Source organism: Oryzias latipes, chromosome 4 (genome assembly GCF_002234675.1).
Source record: "Oryzias latipes chromosome 4, ASM223467v1".
Classification (NCBI taxonomy): Eukaryota; Metazoa; Chordata; class Actinopteri; order Beloniformes; family Adrianichthyidae; genus Oryzias; species Oryzias latipes.
The window spans coordinates 26,486,707-26,506,737 of record NC_019862.2 but is presented as its reverse complement, the minus strand read 5'-3'; the positions used below and the strand labels follow the sequence as shown (position 1 = coordinate 26,506,737).

At 43.3% G+C, this 20,031-nt stretch overlaps 2 protein-coding genes across 2 annotated transcripts in view; one reads left to right on the top strand and one right to left on the bottom strand.

Annotated features, from left to right (window-relative positions):
- The first annotated feature begins 555 nt into the window (after nucleotides 1–555).
- Nucleotides 556–8,105, top strand: LOC101159983 (enoyl-CoA hydratase domain-containing protein 2, mitochondrial). The gene is made up of 11 exons (XM_023954466.1): nucleotides 556–845; nucleotides 2,223–2,290; nucleotides 2,372–2,459; nucleotides 2,534–2,620; nucleotides 2,703–2,795; nucleotides 4,677–4,733; nucleotides 4,817–4,879; nucleotides 4,963–5,087; nucleotides 7,637–7,687; nucleotides 7,770–7,817; nucleotides 7,901–8,105. Exons 2-11 carry the CDS (start codon nucleotides 2,240–2,242, stop codon nucleotides 7,976–7,978), a joined length of 741 nt encoding a protein of 246 aa, XP_023810234.1. The 5' UTR covers nucleotides 556–845; nucleotides 2,223–2,239; the 3' UTR covers nucleotides 7,979–8,105.
- A 225-nt stretch (nucleotides 8,106–8,330) lies between these two features.
- zyg11b (zyg-11 family member B, cell cycle regulator) overlaps nucleotides 8,331–20,031 on the bottom strand; it is an 11,703-nt gene continuing 2 nt past the window's right edge. Inside the window, exons 1-18 of the mRNA XM_004068180.4 lie at nucleotides 19,577–20,031; nucleotides 19,325–19,490; nucleotides 17,364–17,575; nucleotides 16,954–17,271; nucleotides 16,762–16,875; nucleotides 16,549–16,665; nucleotides 16,330–16,470; nucleotides 14,736–14,912; nucleotides 14,358–14,422; nucleotides 12,574–12,673; nucleotides 11,546–11,596; nucleotides 11,266–11,427; nucleotides 11,049–11,096; nucleotides 10,755–10,952; nucleotides 10,618–10,670; nucleotides 9,868–9,965; nucleotides 9,575–9,771; nucleotides 8,331–9,501 (exon numbers count right to left, since the gene is read on the bottom strand). The exon at nucleotides 19,577–20,031 is cut by the window's right edge and continues 2 nt beyond it. Of these exons, the coding sequence (XP_004068228.1) occupies nucleotides 9,587–9,771; nucleotides 9,868–9,965; nucleotides 10,618–10,670; nucleotides 10,755–10,952; nucleotides 11,049–11,096; nucleotides 11,266–11,427; nucleotides 11,546–11,596; nucleotides 12,574–12,673; nucleotides 14,358–14,422; nucleotides 14,736–14,912; nucleotides 16,330–16,470; nucleotides 16,549–16,665; nucleotides 16,762–16,875; nucleotides 16,954–17,271; nucleotides 17,364–17,575; nucleotides 19,325–19,490; nucleotides 19,577–19,600 (2,229 nt within the window). The 5' untranslated portion in view covers nucleotides 19,601–20,031 and the 3' untranslated portion in view covers nucleotides 8,331–9,501; nucleotides 9,575–9,586. The remainder of the gene's footprint in view (nucleotides 9,502–9,574; nucleotides 9,772–9,867; nucleotides 9,966–10,617; nucleotides 10,671–10,754; nucleotides 10,953–11,048; nucleotides 11,097–11,265; nucleotides 11,428–11,545; nucleotides 11,597–12,573; nucleotides 12,674–14,357; nucleotides 14,423–14,735; nucleotides 14,913–16,329; nucleotides 16,471–16,548; nucleotides 16,666–16,761; nucleotides 16,876–16,953; nucleotides 17,272–17,363; nucleotides 17,576–19,324; nucleotides 19,491–19,576) is intronic.

Below are 20,031 nucleotides of genomic sequence, written 5' to 3'. Positions count from 1 at the left end.
CCCTCACAAATTTTCACCTCACCAAATGTGACCTTTAAAAAAAAAAAAAAAAGATTTAAATGAAAAAAGAACCACACAAATCGTTTATTTTAATGTACACAGTTTACATAAATTGGTGTCAGAAGGAAACAAAGTTTATGGGGGTAAAAGTGTGAAATGAAAATAGACTTTTACATTTTTCTTCTTAACCGTTTTGTCCCTTTTGGTGACACGGGGCTGCTGGAGCCGATCCCGGCCACTTGTGGGCGAAGGCAGGGAACATCCTAGATAGATCGCCAGAAAGGGCCACAAATCACACACCCATGCACACCTACTCTTGTGCTATCTTGTGGGGTCTAGATGACCCCACAAGATAGCACTGCGCAACCGTGCAGCCAGAATTCTGAAAATGTGCACATCTGAAAAAACAGTAGAAAATCGTAGAAATATTAGAAAAGATTTCTTTCTGGTTTTAGGTTTAAAGGCTAGTTGATCAAATCCATGCAACCTTTATTCTATTTGTATTTACTGGTGGGAAAGTTTGACCAGCTGCATGACTGAGCTAAGCCCCGCCCCTCTCAGGAAGAACCTGCAGCACTTCCTCCTCCTGTCACTCTTTAACGTTCGCGTTTCCTGACCCCGGAAAGCCAGAGGGACGCGCAGAGGATGGCGGCTCTGGTTGCTAAGCCGGCGGTGTCGGCGTTCTCGTGGTGGCGCAGCTCGGCGCTCACTTTGCGCGGAGCTCTGGGTCCGAGCGCGCGGCTGCCCGCCCCCGGCCACCGCTGCGTGGATCACCGCAGGCTGCACGCAGAGAGAAGATGATCCGGTGGAAGTGCACCTCAAGCGGTTAGAGGGCAAAGACGAGGGTGAGGACGCTATCTTTGTCACCTGAAGTCCCTCTGATTACGGTTCTGGTTCGTTTCTGGTCCCGTTCGTTTTGTTAGAAATACTGTAAAGTCCAAACAAATGACTGACTCTATGGTTCAATCATCAAACATACGAATCATTTTAAAGAGACTGCAAGAGACTGTGAAATCATTTATTTATACAATCTTTAAACTTACTCAAAAACTATCATGTTAATTCCCATAAAACAAAATATAGAAAATTGGGGTTTTAAGGTGTTCTTGGGGCATTTTTCTCATGATGGAAGACTTTCATAACAAAGATTTAGAATAAAATTTCATTTCTTAGTATTTCTTTATTCAAATCATTGTGAATCAGGAGCAGATGAAAAAATGCAGTTGGAAAAAGTAGTTGCGACTTAGAAGCTACAATGGTTTGGCGGCAAACTTTCTGCTCCGCTCCATTCGGATGCATCCACTTGCAGACAAATCCATCATGTTTTGTTTTGTTTTGTTCATATATCCTTTTTTCGGTTGCTGCAACAACCCTATTTAACAAACTGGGATCAATAAAGTATTTTATTATTATTATAATATTATTTATTATTTTCTCATCTTCGTCTAAACTGGGATTACTGGATAGCTCCAATATTGCTGTCCATTGTTGTTGCACGGCTAATGTTAGATTGGATGTGTGAGGGGCTGCAAGCTAGCAGGAGAGCACATAAAAAGATGGATGATGGGAAGTGGGGCAGACTTACCCCCATCCAATTGTTACATCCACAAATCAGAGGTGAATTTCCAATGAACTGCTGCCGCTCTGCAGAAACTCCAACTAGAGAACGACACAGGTTTTTGGCAAAAAACAGCAGAATCCTATTTGAAACAAAAACACTGAGAACGCTTTGAAAATGGACCATAAGATGATCAGGATGGGACTTTATAATAAACGTAATTGCTAAAGGTGGGAATGAAAAAGTTTTAGTATTTGTCCTTAAAGAACATTTTAGATAAATAAATAGATTCCAATAAATTTACTGCAGGTAACAGCTATATAGTATAAATGTAGCTAGTAAATGTTTTAATGATGTCTTTTAATTTGGAAAATATCTGTTATCATGTTTTATGTTGTATAAAAGCAAAAATAGATGTTTATTAAAGTCTGTAAAAATGTTTTTCAACCATATTTTGCATTTAGCTTTTCTTGTGGTTGTCTAATGTTATTTTGCAGCTCATTCAGATGTTTTATTTACATGCATGTGGTCATTTATCGACTTAACCAATCGTAACACTCCTTCAAGCTGACCACTGTATGGTTGGCAGCTGCTGAAAACCCGGAAGTCTGACTAAAACACATGGGCTTTCTGTGTTTACTCTCCTGTTGCCTTGCATTCTCAGGAATCGTAGAGGTGTTGATGTGCCGACACAAAGCGAGAAATGCGCTCGGCCACGTGTTTGTGTCACAGGTGAGACCCCCCCCCCCCCCTTGTTGCACGCTAGCATGCTCGCACAACAACTGAAACCTGGCATGGTGTGTGTGTGCGCAGATGAGGGAGCTGATGTCTGCTCTGGCCTGCGACTCAGCAGTTCGTGCGGTCGTGTTCAGGAGTTTAGTGCCTGGCGTGTTCTGTGCAGGTGAGTGCTTTCTGAGTGGAACAATTTGACGCCTGCATGATGAGATGCGAGTGTGTGTTGTGACGTCTGCACAGGAGCTGACCTGAAAGAAAGAGCGCTGATGAACCACACCGAGTCGGATCTGTTTGTTCACAGCCTGCGGTCCCTCATGACTCAAATAGGTGGAAAAGTCAATTATCATTAACTTTGGTTAATAAATCGGTGTGTTCATATAAAAATGTCCTTTGCCTAAATGGCTCACAGCAATGCTGCCCTCGCCGACCATCGCCGCCATTGACGGTGTGGCTCTGGGAGGGGGGTTGGAGCTCGCCTTAGCCTGTGACCTCCGCACCGCTGGTGAGTGATGGCATCTCCACCGCTGGACTGGAGGAATCAGCAGCACCCTCCATCCTCCTCCAAGTGATGCTAATCCCACTGGAAGGCCATGTCATGTTCCCTTTGCAGCTGTCACCCATCCAGTCAGATCATATCTGTGGTCAAGTGCAATCAGGGTGGTGCAGCAGCCTTCACTAAGGGCCATTTCTGGAGACTGACAGCTCCCCTTGTTGTCAGAAGTATCAGACCAAAAAGAAGACAATTAATTGGCCGAATTAAATTCTTTTCATTATAGTTTTATTTTGTGAAACTTTTGGGGCACAAGACCGTTGAGTCAGAGCAACCACAAAGAGGAGATGCACTCTGTTTGAACTTTGCTTGCAGGCATGTTCTGCCAGTGCCGCAGCCTCGGTGTGACTGAAGGTAAACGCCTCCAAAGCTCTGGACGGATGTGGATTTTCTATGATTAAAAAGAAAATCCGCATTGTCACTGGAGACGAGCAATTTTCTTTACCTACTTTTAGAAGGGTTTTCTCATATTTAAAGTCAAAAGGGATTTTTTTTTTTGGCAGTTGGCTTTTTTTTAGATTAAGCATTTTTTGTTGTCCAAATTTCTTCATACACAGCAGTAATTCCCACAATTTATTTAAAAAAGGAAAGTCTTTAAAGTTCCATTTCGATCATCCTTTGATCTATTATCAAAGTGTTCCCAGAGATCTTTTATTTATGATTATGTCATTTTCTGGTACATAGTTTCTGCAGAGTAGCAGTAGTTTATTAAAAATTTGCCTCTGAGTTGTGGGCAAGCCCAAGATAACATTAGTGGTGCAACATGCATCGGAATGGAGCAGAGCAGGGAGATTTTGCACGCCCAGTGGGTTTTCTACGTACCACATACCAATGGTCTTCTTCAAACTGCATTTTTTTCCTTCGGCTCCTGAGTCATAACAATTTAAATAAAGAAATACTCAGAAATGCAATTTTGAGTTTAATTATCTTTATATACAGTGTATGACCTTCATCATCAAAAAATGACAAGAGCATGTTAAAAAACACCAATTTCATTGGAGTAGCTCTTTTAACACAGCATAAAAAAAGACAAATAAAGACTTCAAAGCCACACAACCTTTAGGGGACGGGTGAGAAAGGCTGCACAACTTAAAATGATATCCCCTCCAGTCTAAAGCATTAGGTGGAGGTATTATGGTATGTTTGTGTTTATGCACTTGAATTATTCTGCTAATGGGTGGAAGACTGAGTTGTCCTAAAAACGTGTTGTTTTTTTTTCTTTTCTTGTTTTGGAGAAAAGTCAACACAAAGGGTTGCACCACATAAAAATAAAAGTGCTACAATAGACTGCCAGATGAGCTGCACACTTTTCTGTGACAGTTTGCACACCCCCTTCAAAGCTAAGATTATTTTAAATGAAATCGTAAGTAGATCCTTCAAATGAAAGAGGACAGCAGCACTTTTTACATGCAGGTGTTGCTACCTCTATTGAAAAAAACTGAGCCTCGTTTGTTTTTGCATTAATGTTGATGACAGGTCAATTTTTAACCATCTAATCAGCTAATTGGGTAAAACTAGTATAAAGAAAAATGTACAAACTTTTTGAAGTATTTCTTTCTGGTGGAATCAACCCCCTGACAAAGTGACATTTGTGGGTTTTATTTATTTATTTTTTTGGCGATGGCCATCTGGCCAGCTGTTTATGTAAATGGATCAACACGTGAGCGGTCCATCAGAGGTGGCAGCTCTGTGATTGGTCGAGCGTGGACGAGCTAGGTGAGCAGGTGTTTGCATCCGTTGCTGTGACAGAGGCATCAGTCAGAGTTTATGCCTTCCCCGGCTTAATGGCACTCGGCAGCACAGACCTTCAACTGTCCTCTGTGTGTGTTTCAGCCTATTCCGCACAGATGGGTCTGATTGAAACGACGCGTGGGCTGCTCCCAGGGGCGGGTAAGACTCGTAGGGGTCTTAAAAAATGACCCGGTGCAGGGCTTGTTGTGCATGTTGAGAGTTCACCTTGACCTGTCCTGCAGGGGGCAGTCAGCGGCTGCCGCGGACGGTCGGCGTCACCCTGGCCAAGGAGCTCATATTCACAGGTGGGATGATCTGGAAACACAGATGTAGTGGCATCATGCACAAAAAAAGAGGAGCATTTAAGACGTTATGCCTTTGTGATCAGGACGCCGCGTGGGGGGGCAGGCAGCCCTGGACATGGGGCTTGTGAACAGAGCTGTGGAACAGAACCAGGCAGAAGATGCAGCCTACAGAGAGGCGCTCAGCCTGGCCAGGGAGATACTGCCTCAAGTAGGAAGGAAACCCTCATTTATGCCTCTCCTCCTATGCTGATGTTTTTCTTCCCATCTACCCCTCTCTTTGCTGCACTTCTCTCCAGGCCTCTGTCATTCCACATATCTCTACAGTTCATATGCCGGCAGTCAGTGGTCAAGTTAAGAAATGGGCCACAAATATGAATGCTCACTGAGTTTAGAACAGTAGAAGAGGTCAAGCATTTATGTATTTTGGAGATCCTGGTGTTTTTTGTTTTTTTTTTACTTTATCTTCCAGCTTCATGTCCAGTTTTTTCAGAATCCTCAGTGTGATTTCCTGAATTCTTTTTTTTTTTTTAAATTCTGTCTCTCTCAGTTGAGGTGTTTGATACTTTTTTGCCCCGCTCTAATGCTACGTAGCCTACACACCAGGCAGGTGATGCGTGTTCAAGAAAGCACTTAAACACACTTTTTACATGGGGTTTGCACCCCATACTAATGCATGTTCTTGCAGTTGGAAGAGGCTTGGTGTGAAATGTTGACGCGGAGGAAATCTTGCTCCAGGCTTTTTCTTTCACAGCTCTATTCTGATATATGAAGGACTTGAAGTTGTAATTCTCTCCAGACACGAACCACAAATGTTAATTTCTCCTCCGTGATCAATTTTAATAATAATTCAAACCGGTGGCACCTCAGTAAATTAAAAAGGACGCCATTCAGAAATCACTACCAAATCCAAGCCCCTGGTGGGTCAAAGTTCACCGCGTTTATCTTTCAACCCAAACACAAAATGCCCCGGCGGCCGCGTCACAAATGAATACTATTACAACAGTTTTCTTTATTAACAAATAACAGTAACAACTATCTAAATAATGAACTAACTACATAGGTGTTATAGAATGACTATGTGTATGTGTGTCAGCGCGCTGCGTGTGTAAGAGGAAGGAGCGCACTCAGGTGTGTTGGGGATGCGTGTTGATTTTCTGCAGTGGACCCCTCTTGAGCTGCACGCGAGTTTCACCTGTGCTCTCTGGTACAGACATCTTCTCAGAATATTATATATTGCCCAGTAATAAACGAGACTCCAGACACTTTGTCACCTTTCCAGTAGCCATGAAGCCTGACACCCATGAAGAACGCGGGGAAGGAGGCTCCGCCTTTATTTATACAGACACGTAACTTTGCATGTTCCCAAACAAAACGTGTATTGATATTCATCGAACTCTAACAGTGCGCGTACATTTTTAGTGTTACAGAGTGACCCCCCCCCCCCCCCCCCCCCCCCCCCCCACACACACACACAACACAAAATCCTCTGGGGGGCGGCCGTGTCGCGCACTCAAGAACGCACGCAGCTTGTTATGGAAATGAATACAATGGAAATGAATAATTAGAACGCAGTAAATTTGTTGTATTTCCTCACGAGACGGAAACTTCTGTTGGAGAATGAGGATGTGTATGTTTCGGAAACCATGCGTGTGTGTGTAAGAAGAGGGAGCGTGTGCAGCACAAGAGGAAGTGAAGGAGAACAGTAATAAAAGGTTTTCCCCCAGAAACCCTTGAAGTCTGAACACAGGACTAGCAGAAAGAGTAAATTATCATTAAAGATGAATGTGTTTAATGTGTTAATTATAGTTCCAATCACGCACCATATGCAGAACTTAAAAAAAAAAAACCTGCAGTGATGAGGTGATGCGGTTATCGTCACACCCCTAGTGTGGTTAAAACACTGAGGAAGTGTAAAGAGTGTGCTGAACAGAATGCTTTTATCTGGATCGAAGGGGCATCTGGATTTATTCTCGGAGACTCCTCTGCAACTGTTTCATCCATCTGTATTCAGCCAACCCAGTTTGTGTTGGGTAAAGGCAGGTTACACCTTGAATAGGTTCCTAGTCTGTTGCAGGGCCACACAACCACACATGCACACCTAGGGGCAACTAAGAGACACCAATTAACCTGTAAGCCTATTTTTGGACAGTGTGAGGAAGCTGGAGTGTACAGAGAAACCCACACATACATGGGGCGAACATGCAAACTCCACACAGAAAGTACCCAGTCAGGATACAAACCAGAGCCTTCTTGCTGTGAAGTGACGGCGCTAACCGCTGTGTCACTAAGCAGTCCTTCCAAAAGCAACTTCTTGGAGAGTAGGAACCAGACTTTGGTTGGATGCCATAAGGACATCACTTGCATGAGCATGAAACCAGCTGAATCTTTTGGTTGTGTAGTGATGAAAAGTTTAATATCTCTTTTCCAGAATCTGGATTAGACCACTTACTTTCAGAAATGCCACTGCTTCAATCTACCAGCATCTTCTTTGCCCCCCATTGGACATAAAAGGGTCCATGATCACACTTTGGCCTCGTTAAACACGATTGAGAAAAACCGGCATAGAGGTAGTGAGGCAGACGTTCACATCCAACATCAACATGAAGCTTAAATGCTCGAAAACTTTTGCCAAAAGCGCCCTTTATCCTTCAACAACTGACATTGGGTCATGTGAGATTTGCAATCTTTCTGGAAAGTTCTCATTGTAGCTGTAAAACAAAAGTAAGGAATCTCATCTAAACAATCCTCCTTCCACAGGCTCCTATTGCTGTGCGAATGGCCAAAGAGGCGATGAATAGAGGGATGGAGGTACGTTGAATCATATGGTCATTGATTTTTTATAATATCTTCTGCGTCCAAGAAGGTCACGCCCTCCACCCGTCTCTTCCAGGTCGACATTGGTTCTGCGATGGCCATAGAGAGGATGTGTTACGCTCGGGTGAGTATTCCAGTGCTGCAAAAGAACCCAAATATATTTTTGGATCATGAATTTCCTCACAGGAACTGTCTACTTCTTTTCAGGTCATCCCCACACGGGATAGACAGGAGGGCATGGCAGCCTTCATCGAAAAGAGGCCCCCACGGTACACGGGGGAATGAATCTGTCAAGAGTTCTGTCCCCTCAAACCAGAGGATGGAGGTCAGCCTGAATGCTCAGTGATGACTTTGGTGCTTTTGTGATGATCAAAACAAGCCTGGGCTTATAACATCGGCACATTTGACCTCATATGACTCCTCTTTGATTTTGGTACAGTCCACACCGTAAAAAAAAAATCTGTCTTGTTCATGGCAGCATACATTCTTTATTTCAAAAACTGAAAAATGCGACTGAGCAGCAACATGGCACAATCTAAGCCAACACACAAAATGCAACTTTCTAATGTTTGTTTGGCAATCCAACTGGGCTTTTCTGGGTGATGCTGAGGGGCAGACAGACATGAGCGACACAAAAAAGAAATCTTTTTTGATTTCGACCGCCTTTTTAAGTTACTGATCAATCAGAGGGCAAATAAAGGATTGGATAGCTATAACCAGCAGCAGAAGAAATGACTCCTAAGGCGATCTTTTACTGAGCAAGTGGACTGCAGGTATGCTTGACTGATAAAGTACCATTTTGTAGAGTTTGTGCAAGTCTTCTGAACTGCAGCATCTCCTTTGCCTCCAGCAGTGTCAGGCATTAAGGGGAACTTCTGACCTGAGGCTGCCGTTTGCCTTGCAACGAGGAAAGAGTTGGGCGATGAGATCATTTTCATGCAACCGTACAGCAGTGCAGAACATTTCCTGCTTTGTCTATTATGTACACTTTTCATAGAGTCCTGAAGATGCAGCTGCTGCACAGGCGTGCTCGCACACAGGGAGTGCCGTCTCTGCCTTTCACCTAATATTTACAAAAAACCTGCTAAAATAAAAAAAAGAGACGCGTCTCAGATCCATCAGGACTGTTCCACATCAGCATTTCCACCCAGAAGAGTGCTTACGTGTTGAGGTTTTTATGCTCACTGCTTTAAATAGTCTACTGTCCTCTGGATTTTCAAAACTTTGGAATATTTGAACACTTTCATAATCTGCCATGTGAAGTCAGAAACATGGATGGATTTCAGAAAAACTTGAGAGGGTAGCTTCCAGCAGTCCTGCAGACCCAAAGCTGTGGCTTTCAGCTAGAGACACGGACACAGGCATTCCTAAAAGGAACAAAAATGAGCATTCAGACCTGCATGCTTTAGCTGAAAGCAGTTCCATGCACACATTTAAAGAGGTCACCAATCCAAACAACCACAGCATTCAACCAAAGGCTCCCAAGGTCCCGTGTTATCGGGAGGAAAATCCCCATGACGCCTAACAGGATGAGCACACACAAAAACTCAATGTTGAGCTGAACTGACTAAGAGCTTTTCATATTATACGTTTTTAGCCATAAGATTTATATACAGAGATACTTTTGCTTTGAAATAAACACAGAAAATAAATACAGTTAGGTTGTGCAAATTGCAATGTCTCTGTCGATGAGTCCGTTGACTTTTAATGCGTTTGTGTGCAGGATATGGATTCATTCTGCAGACACAAACTCCCGGCACTGTAGTGGCGCCTGACTCCGCCCCTTTTTCTTGTTCAGGGACCACTCTCTGAAAGAGATTCAGAAACATCTATGACCTGTCTGTCTCCCAGTGAAAAAGTGAGCCCTTTCAGCTGCTTTACCTCTGGAATAGGTCATTGCTGCGGCGGGTGGTGGCTTGTGTGTGCCGGCTGGCCTGTGCGGGCTCGGTGGCGCTGCAGGTTCTCCAGAATGCTCCCAGCCAGGAGCCTGACGTCTGTGTGGGTCTGTAGGTGTTTGTGAACGTGTTCCAGCTGCTGAAGGCCGCCCTCCTCCAACAACATGCTGCAGTAGCGAGAGGCTGCGGACAAGAGGCAGTGCAATGTTAACACTGCTAAAACCTTTACTAGCGGAGCAAGCAGGCTGGAAACCGGCGTTTAAATCAAACACGTCTCACCATTCTTGCTGCACACATGTTGCATAGCCCAGGCCGCCCACAGTTGCACTCCAGGGGTGTGAAAACACTCCAGGAGGGGAAAGAATGGGTTAAAAGACCTAAATGGGGACAGACATCGTTTTAAAAGTCAGAATTACTGTAAACTATCTTATAAAACCCAACTGCTAATCTAAAAAAAAAAAAATCTAATTAAATGAATTTATAGAAATATCTATATGGTCTCTTAATGTGACCAAAAAAGGCATAGTACATTAAAAGCTCCAAAATAAAACGGCAATCAAAAGGATAAAAGAAACCAGCAGAGCAGAGTCTAATGCTGCATCTAATGTCTGGCTATAAAAACGAGTTCATGAAGTTTTTTTTTAATAATGGACACTGAGGATGTCTGCCAAACGCTAAGTGGGAAAATGATTCCTTTCTCTGTTTGCTTCCTTTTCGACCTTTGTACCTCCAGGAGAAGCTGGTCAGCTGACCTGGGGCACCGGGTTGTGGTATAGGGAGAGCGAAGCTCAGAGAGGTGCGGAAGTGCAAGATCATTTAAAGATTTAAAAAAAAACCAGAATCTTAAAATGAACAGTAAAATTCACAAAACAATAAAGTAAATAATTAACATAGAAGGTAGAAAAATGCTAAATGTGTGTTCGGCTCTCTTTTCAGTTAATTTGTGACACTAACATAACGGCATCATCAACTAAAAGTAACATAACAGGAACGTCAAATCCTTCTGGCAGCTGTCTGCACGGCTCTCACCTGTATGCCACCATCTCACACTCAGGTGTCGGCCATTTCATGATGACCGCGTGCTACAAAGACACACAAACACACGAGGCTCAGCGCGTTGTGAACAGTCAAAACAAGTTTTTCTTCGGCCATTTCCTCCTTCCTACCAGCTGTTCCAGCAAAGAGGAGCGCAGACTGGGCTTGAGCGTCCAGGCCTCCTCTCCACGTGATGTCAGATGTGCGAGGATGCCCGCGGCGAAGTAGCTGACCTCCACCTCCGGACTGTGGAGCAGATTGCTGATGTGGTCTAGAAAGCCTTGCACCATCAGCTCTCCGTGCAGCTCTCCCACCTCAGCGATGTTGTTCTGCGCAGTAAGCAGTAGAAAAAAGAGAATAGTTTTAGTTGAACCGATGTTAAAAATAATGAGAATGCTAAAGAACAAGGAGAATAGTGCGCTCACCAGAAGGCCGAGAACCTTCTGCTGAATAGAAGACTCGTTGGGGAAACACTGCAGACCCAATTATGGGGGGAAGAGAAAAATGTGGATAAAAAACCATCAGTGAGTCCAACAGCAATGTGTTTACACACTGGTGCAGAAACAGGGTTAAGTTTGATGAGACGTCTGCTTAGGACCGACTCTGCAGCTCCTCAATGTTTGTGTGCATCTTCACGTGTACCTCGAGAACTTTAACAAACAGATCCAGCCCCTGGTTCTCGATAAAGTGGCGACAGGTTGTGGGCGATTCGTCTGTGAGGTTCCACAGTGCGCTCAGGGTGAACTTCAGAGTTGCGTCCACCACGCCCTGAGTTGCCTTCTGACGCACAATGTGGAGCAGTTGCTGCAGGCCAGAGAGACAACGTCACTAAAATGTGTCCTCTTTGGTGGATTTTTGTTTACGAGGCCGGAAATAAAACAAAACAAAACTGCTGCTTCATCATAGACAAGCAAAGACATACCTTCACTATAAACAGCTCTGCTCCCAGCTGGGCTGTTTGCTCTGTGGACAGCTGCAGAAAGCAAACAGTCAGTTTAAAAATGAGGCTACTGTATTTTTCGGAGCACAAGTCACTTTTTTTTTCAATTTTTGGCCGGGGTTGCGACTTATATGTGATTTAATAGCAACAGCCGCTAGAGGGCACTGTAGGAGTGTGCATCAGTATTTGCTACTGACAGAAAAAGTAGCGCCGGGATTCGTGTAATTGTTCCAAAGCAAAAGAGAGGTAGAGGAATTCAATGGATTCAGTGATTTGTAGTGTTTCATGAAGCGGAAAAGCATCGATGTGTTACAGTAGTGAAGTTTCCATATATTCAGTCTATTGTTGGTATCTATTAGGGCTGCACGATATGAGGAAAACTTGCGATATGCGATATGAGGGATTAATATTGCGATAACGATATAATTTACGGTGTATAAACAAATAGCGAAACAACCAAAAACATCACTCCCATTTTATTGCAACAGTTTAAGAATTGTACTCCAAATGACCCTCGTTGACATAGGAGGGAACATCTAACATAAAAGGGCTCCATCTGATTGGTCAACAACGCTAAAGGCTCTATCCGATTGGTCAAATTCATAAAGGGATTTATTTGATTCGTTAAATAATTTAAGCTGCCATAAGATTGTTTTAGCACATTTAAGGTAACCATTTATTGCATTTTTTGCTGTGTTTTGCGATATGCATATTGCACAGCTTGATCTTGCGATAACGATAAATTTGCGGTATATTGTGCAGGCCTAGTATCTATTGTTATTAGAATCTGCCTTTCAAGATGAAATGTCCGTTCTTGTTCCCGTATTTTGTTAATATTTCTCCCAAAAGTGCGACTTATACTCCAGTGGGACTTGTATATGATTTTTTTCTTCTTTATTATGCTTTTTTTTGTCTACTGTGACTTACACTCCAAAGTCACTTACAGTAAACAAACATTCATAGTTTATGTACAACAGTAATGACCACAAGAACAGAACGACTAAAGATACCTTAGCAGCTAGTATGGAGATGATAGCCACAGCCATCCTCTGCATGTTCTGGTCTTCATGGTTGCAGAGCCACTGCATCACAAGTTTGGCAGCTTCAAATCTTAGGAAAAAAGGATAGAAAGGTCAATCCAAAGTCTGACAGACGACTTTCATTTACTTTAAGGCAGGGGTCGGGAACCTTTTTGGCCAAGAGAGCCATAAATGCTACATATTTTTAAATGTAATTTCGAAAGAGCCATACAATAATGTAGTGTCCCTTTCCCACACTGAGGCACGGAGACTTAACCTCTTTTAAGGTTCTTTATTCTGGTTAGTGCAGACTGCAACAAACGCCGTACAATTAATTCAGCAACTCCTGAATCTCTCCCGCCGAGACGAGAGCGCTTCTCCCAACTTTATATTCCCCTGCTCGCGCTCCAGCCCTCCCATTTCCCTTATTCGGCCCATAGCTGAACCCCATTGGTCCAAATGACCTAACAACAGGCTGAGCGACAGAACTGAGGGCCAATCAGATCTCTGTTTTTTAAAGATGTCACACACCACCACCTGATGACGACCCTGATGAAGGTGGAAGACATTCCACCGAAACATGTCGGTACGTTTTACATTACAAAACAAACCAGTGTCTGATAAAAAACAAATTAAAAACGCAGTATAATTTTATAACACAATGAACCTCATTGAATCGAACTCCAGAACTTTTAACGCGGCCCAACAGCCATCCAACTCAGTCCGCGACAATATGTTTAAAACTTAATATCCAAATGAATGTGTGCATTTGATGTAATTTCAACACTTTAAAGTACAATAAGTCTGTGGATTCTTCTTAATAACATTGTTATGCTGTTGCTAATAGATGATGAGTATTTCTCATGGTAGTTTTGCTGATGGTTTAGTCAAGTTGATCCGTGGTGAGTTTCTGCTTCATGCAGGCGTTGAGACTTTAAACGTGATCGTAGGTCTGAATGTTCTGTAGATGTGAGAAAGACTGCTCACATGCAGACGGGGAGCCAAACACACACTCACACGCTGCAGTGAGTGACGGGCAGCGGGCCTGTCCCCACAACACCTCAGCCCCACCCTCTCCTTTCTCCCTCACACATCCCGTCCCCGCATCTGCACGCTCTTTCTCAGAGACGGGAGCGTGCAGTTTTAGGCACGGCAATTCACAGGTTTCCGGCTGGTACAAACTCTGTGAAATAATAAATAGTAAACTGATAATGCTGGCGCAGATTTTTCTCTCTAAGCACCGCTACTACTCCGCGCCTCTGGCATCGCATCGCGCCCGAGAAGGACTGGTCTAATGAAAAAAAAAAAGTATAATTAAAGATTTGTCTGCGAGCCACATGTGACCATCAAAAGAGCCATATATGGCTCGCGAGCCATAGGTTCCCGACCCCTGCTTTAAGGGAAAACTTATGGTTTCTGTCTTTAACATCAGAGATGTTTGACTTACCATGACTCTTTGACCGTTCACACGATCAACAAGAATTGCCTGAATCTGACGTGAAAAAAATGCAGCTTTTTGTGGTGGCTTTGTCATTACAAAAAGAAGCAAACCCAATTTTCTCTGCGACAGAGAAAAATACTACTACTACCAAAAAGTCTTGCATATCAGCACAAGGCTGCTTTTCTCCACTTAAGAATCTGATGGAATTTAGTTAAACGGTTGAATTTTAAGTGTAGGAATGTCAACACTGGAGCTAAAGCTCTGGTGTTAAAGAGCTTAGTAAACCTGTTTCAAGCGTGTTAATAAAGGACACTCGCGTCAAACGTCTTCTCACCGGTTAAATGGCACCTCCTGCAGAATGCGATCGCTGCACAGAGACAGAAGGCAGTTCTTCTGAAGCTGCAGAAAGAGGAAAAAAGTCAGATGATGATGTGGACCCTGACAAATGTTAAGATTAGAGCTGCTGGATCCGAGAAAGCTGCCACCACCCCAGTCCTGTACCAGCCACATCTCCTCAACTTATGCTGATTATCTGAATTGAGTGATTCCAGATTCAGAAAAAAATATTCATCTGCATCGTCTAAAGATGCACTTTAAACCTTTTAAACTTTGTGTAAAACACAGATGGGAGTTGTAAAGATTATTAATCTAAATAAGTATGCATCTTCATGTCGGCTCCTGCCTGAGGCTCGATGAATAGTCTGAGAGCTACCTGTTGGTGGTTGGGGAAAGTCCTCATGGCCTCAAGAAGAAGCTGAGTGACGGTACTCAACAGTCGGACCGGCAATCCCGCCGCCAGCTCCTGCTTGGTCAGGTTGAAGACACAGGCGCTGGCTGCCAGCTGGACGTTTAGAGTGCCAGGATGGTTTTTCATGCCCAACACTACAAGCTAAACAGACAAACAAGGAGGAACAAGGATCCTCAAATAAATAATGGGTTCTGGGGTCAAATCAGGAGGAGCTGAGAGTCAAATGAACGACCAGATTGTAAATTTAAAAAAAATATTTGAAACTACCGGTATTTTAAACTCGAAAATAAATGTTGAAAACTTGAGAGATACAGAAAAATTCGAACCAAAACAACTATAAATCTAAAACTGTTGCCAAAAAAAAACAGATCAACAGCTGCTGTTTTGTATTTTCAATCTTTATTTTTTCGTTTCTCTGCCTCTTTCCTTCCAGTCCTCAATATAAAGTTTCATTTCAGAGTTTTTGCTTTCGTTGTTTTGCTTAATTTTACGTAGAGCTTTGAGCGCATTGGGTACCGGGACATGATCGACATCAGGTAACAGTTTATGGTGATGTCATGTCTCCAAAACAGCTTCTGTTGTTGATGCTGCCTGTGGTGTGATATACAGTAGTGACAATGCCCTCCCAAAGTTTGGTACATCAAAGGGATGACCCAGGGGACGCCAACAACACACCGGAGCAGCAATGGCATCACCATAAACTGTCACCCGATGTGACAGCAAGCAAACATTTGTTTGTCATGTGGATACAGCGTGTGTCCAAATTCGAGGGCTGCATCATTCAACAGCCGCGGCCTTCCTGGGCGGCGTTGGCTGGGTCCTTGGTCGAGCGGGTAGGCCGGATTTTGACGGCTGTGAATTTGGACGAGTCTAGCCTTTAGATAATTTCAGGCGGTGAATGTCTTATCGACTAGTAACCGTGAGTCCCGAACAGAGAGGAGTAGTGAACCCGACATGGAGCTCAAAATTGTCCTGGCTTATTTGATCCAACTTTTAATCTTGGAGGTGTAATAATTTCCAGCTCCGGTCCAGCTTCACAGTCCGCCATTGTTGTCAGAAAATTTCTGGGTTCGGCCGCAATGCATCTTGGGATAGGGAGAGCATAGAAGGATACAACAGACCAATCCTTGAAATCAGGAAAAAGAAGGCTGTGTATTTTGGCCGCATTTGACGGAGTTGTTGAATTTGGACTAGTTGATTTGTTCCAGTTTACAGTATTTCTTCAAAAAAAAAGAAGTCCTAATTTACATTTCCCCCCAAATTTTTAATAATGCTTTCAAGTTTACAATGTGTACTTTTGAGGTTTGTTTTATTATTACAATCTGTTTAAGCTGATCCTGACCTCATATACATTCCTATTCAAGATTATTCAAAAAGTACTAAAAGAATCTGCTGTAATAAAGCTTAACTACCTTTACGATGACATCTTAGGTTCTTCTATTATATGTACCTTACATGTTTTGACGTATGTCTTCTGTCTACTTCACTCTGACGTGTCTGATAATAGAAGAACCTAAGATGTCAGTTATCGATACAGATGTTATGAACTTTATTGTACCTTTAGGATGTCCGGCCTCGGTTTTTCCATAACATGTGTCAGGCTGAACAGATGGAAAAGAGCTTCCCTCACAAAGCCCTCCCTCTCGCTGTACCGCCGCAAAGCCTCACAGATCTGAGTCTCGTTCGCTTCGCCCGTTACCTTTTCAGAAAACAGGAAGAGCATCTTAACAAAAACCACGCCTAGACCCAAGTCTCACCGGTGGACGTCAGCTAGTACCTTTAAATTCCCTCCTCCAGAAAGGAAGTCGGAAAATCCAGCATTTGTGGCAAGAAGTCCCATAAAAGTCATCCCCGGTCTCTCCTCAACAAAGGCTTTCACAGCTGCATCGGTCACCTGTCACAAGCAGGACAGCCTGACTGGTAAGCGTTGTGTTTGGAATGGTCATGACTTCAATGACAGACTCAGAGAATCGTGCAGCGGAGCGCACACCTGTTTTCTGCCTGAGACATCCAGGGAAACCAGAGCTGGCAGGATCCCTCGCTGCCCCAGCAGCTGACGAGCGATGTCGGATGTGAACTGTTTGTCGTCGCTGATGTCCAGGTGCTGCATGAACACAACAACGGGGATCATTAGAACAAAAAATCCAACACATTTGGTCAAAAAACGCAGTTATCTTCTGACCTGCAAAACATTCAGCTGGCCTATGACTCCCAGCAGCTGGGCGGTGCTCATCTCCAGCCTCTTCAGCTGGTGTAACGTCAGAGAGCGCAGCCGCTCCTTCAGGCCCAGCAGGGGGGTCAGGTTAGTGATGGAGGTGTTGGAGAGATCAAGGCTCTCCAGGCGCGGCAGGGAACACACATCAACCAACCCACAGTCGTAGAAGTCAACATTCGCTAGAGAGAGGGAGCGCATGCCTTGGAGCGCACTGAACTGATACCAGATCGGCTCCTCCAGAGAGGACATGGTGAGACCGGTCAGGACAAGTCGCTGGAGGGATTCCTGCAGAATGTTGGACGGGAAAAAAACACATTATATAGAATGTAGAACAGAAGAAAAACACAGGAAGGCGACGTGAAAGGCTCCCACTTTACCTGACAGTATTTATTAGTGGCCAACCCCTGGAGAATGTCGGGGATTGTTAGGTCAGCGTTGACCCTGGTGGCATCAAGCTCCAGCAGTCTGTGAGGGCACAGGGCTTTCTGGAAGGCCTCTGCAGAGATCCGTGCTGTACGCACACAGGCCCGCCGCAGTCGCAGGTGTTCGCAGTTCCTAAACACCCCCACCGTGCTGTCGTTCAGTAGACCTGAAGTGAAGAAGAAAAAAAACAGTTTAAAAAACGCTGATCCACTTTAAAAGTGTTCCCAGGGTTTTTTCTTTCACTAGGTTGTGCTATTTTTAGCCAAAATCCAAAAATCTTTGTTGTTTTCTACGACATGGTTTCTACGGACTACAGCAGGGAACTTAAGCCCAGCGTATTTTCTACGCCACAAATTCGATGTTTTTCGTCTGCTACTGAACCACAACAATGTGAAAACAGAAATACTCAGGAAATGCAACTTTAATCTTAATTTTCCTAAAATATGTTCTCCATAATGTATTTGAAACAGAAAATTGAATATTTAAATTTTAAATTTCAAAATAAAACAAAACTCTACTTAATACTATCTCAAAATTCTATAAATAGTAAAGCAAAATATGAAAACAAATTTATTCAAAACAACTACGGTAGTTTTAACAAGAACAGCTTAAAAAGGGAGGAAGATAAATTACTTATTTTATCCCATCCCTAACATATTCATAAATTAATAGGACAGCTGGTGTCTTATTTACATAGAAAATTAATCCCTTAGATTTCATAACTATCTTTCAATTCTAATCATTTAAAACACCATAATAATTCACATCAAAACTATCTTATTTCACAAAAGTGCCAATAGCCTTCCCTTCTTCTCTGTGTCTCTTAAAGACTATTTCTTTATGTTTACATTTTAAACAATGGATGCCTGGGCATTGTTTTGGGCTAAATTCATTCATTTATTATTTCATTCATTAACTATTTATTTGTCATTGTCATTAATGAGCAACAAAATTGCATTTAGGGCATCCATAATTCCCCTAGTTCTTTCCAAGATGTGAAAAACTGCCATTTACCAAATAAATACCCAATGAATAAATAACCAAAGTGCAACATCTGTTCAAAAAACACAGCAAAGACTCAACAAAGTTAAAGTAAGACATTCAATGTTACAGGTGTTATAGTCAATAGCAGCTTGACATTAATGTGCAGCAATACAAAGTCCAGTTCACAGTTATTTTGAAGTGGATATGGTTATTGTGGAGAAGGTGTGGGGTATTCCAGACTTTGACCCCACACACTCATAACCACCTTTCTCTCTGTTGTTCTGACCATTTGAAGCTTTAGATTGATGTTTTAAAGGTAAAAATTATTTAATTCACTTTCTTAAGTATGTCAAACTTTTTAATTTATGATTAACTCGTTAGAAATTCACTTCTGAATTGCAGAGCAAGACCGTCCTCACTTCCCATCATCCTTTTGTTACCATGTCCTCTCACTGGCTTACAGTCCCTCACAACCCCTAACTTTACGACGGTGCAGCAAAAGTGGCGAGCAATATCAGAGCGATCAGGCCGTACAGTTTAGAGCCAGATGAAGCAAACAAAGACGTACATGGATCTATTTGTCCTGCAAGTAGATGCATTAGAATGGAGTGGAGCAGGGAGCTTGTGGCCGGCTGATTGTAGTTTCCACATCACAGCTACAAGCCTTTTCAAACTGCATTTTTTCACCTGCTCCTGATTATCAACAGTTTAAATAAATAAAACACTAGAAATCCAATTTTAATCCTAATTTTCTTTATATATGCCCTTCATCGTGAGCAAAATGCTACAAAAACACGATTTTCAACATTGTCATATGGAATGAACCTATTTTTATTTTCAGACAAACATGTTGGCCCTGATTCAGCTCTATATAATACTGCAGCTTTCCCATCATAGACTGCCTGTGTGTGTAAAGGATCAGCAGTTTTACCTTCCATTGCCATCTTGGCCAGCAGCTGGTCTGCCAGCTCCTGTGGAAAGAGCACAGCCTCTCTGAAGCACAGGGAGCCGTCCGGCCGCTTCACACAGAAACAGTCCAGGTGTTGGCTCACGTAGGTGAGGCACAGGTCTGTCAGAGCCGCTGGAGACGCATCATCCTGGAGACAAAACCAGCAGGCTCGCTACTAAGGGGTCGATTCATTTTACACTAAAATATTGACTTCGTCGTGAGGCACAAACTCACCGTATTTGAGAAACTAGAGGCCATGATGATCAAATATGTATTTTCTATGGTAGGTTTAGCTTATGTAACTGGGGCTGGTGTCTCAAGTTTATCTGCTGTATTTTACGGCAGCTTTGCCTCTCTGTCATCCGGAGCTTTCGTAGCTGATCTCAGCTCACAGCCTGGTCGATTTGAGGTTGACCTGTTCAGGCAGTACTCGCCAGTGAAAGGCGGCAGCAGCAGCGTCGGTCGGGGAGCGGAGCGGCTAGCTAGCTAGCTGACTTGTTCGTGTCTCTGTGGCGAAAAATCGCAGAAGAGCCGGAAGCTGTCAGCTGAGCTGGACTTCATATCGCTCTTTTAGCCGAACAACCGAAACTACCAACATAGAAAAATGGGTAGAGACGGCGACGTCGAGCAGTCAGGAGCTACTATTTTTGACTGGGGCGACAAGACAGTAAACAAAGGTCATAACACCG

Excerpts from the sequence above, each read along its gene's own strand:
- LOC101159983 (XM_023954466.1), top strand. The coding sequence starts at position 2,240 with ATGTGCCGACACAAAGCGAGAAATGCGCTCGGCCACGTGTTTGTGTCA. Across the intron at positions 4,734-4,816 it reads TGGGCTGCTCCCAGGGGCGG|GGGGCAGTCAGCGGCTGCCG; the intron begins GTAAGACTCGTA and ends CCTGTCCTGCAG. Across the intron at positions 7,688-7,769 it reads CGATGAATAGAGGGATGGAG|GTCGACATTGGTTCTGCGAT; the intron begins GTACGTTGAATC and ends CGTCTCTTCCAG.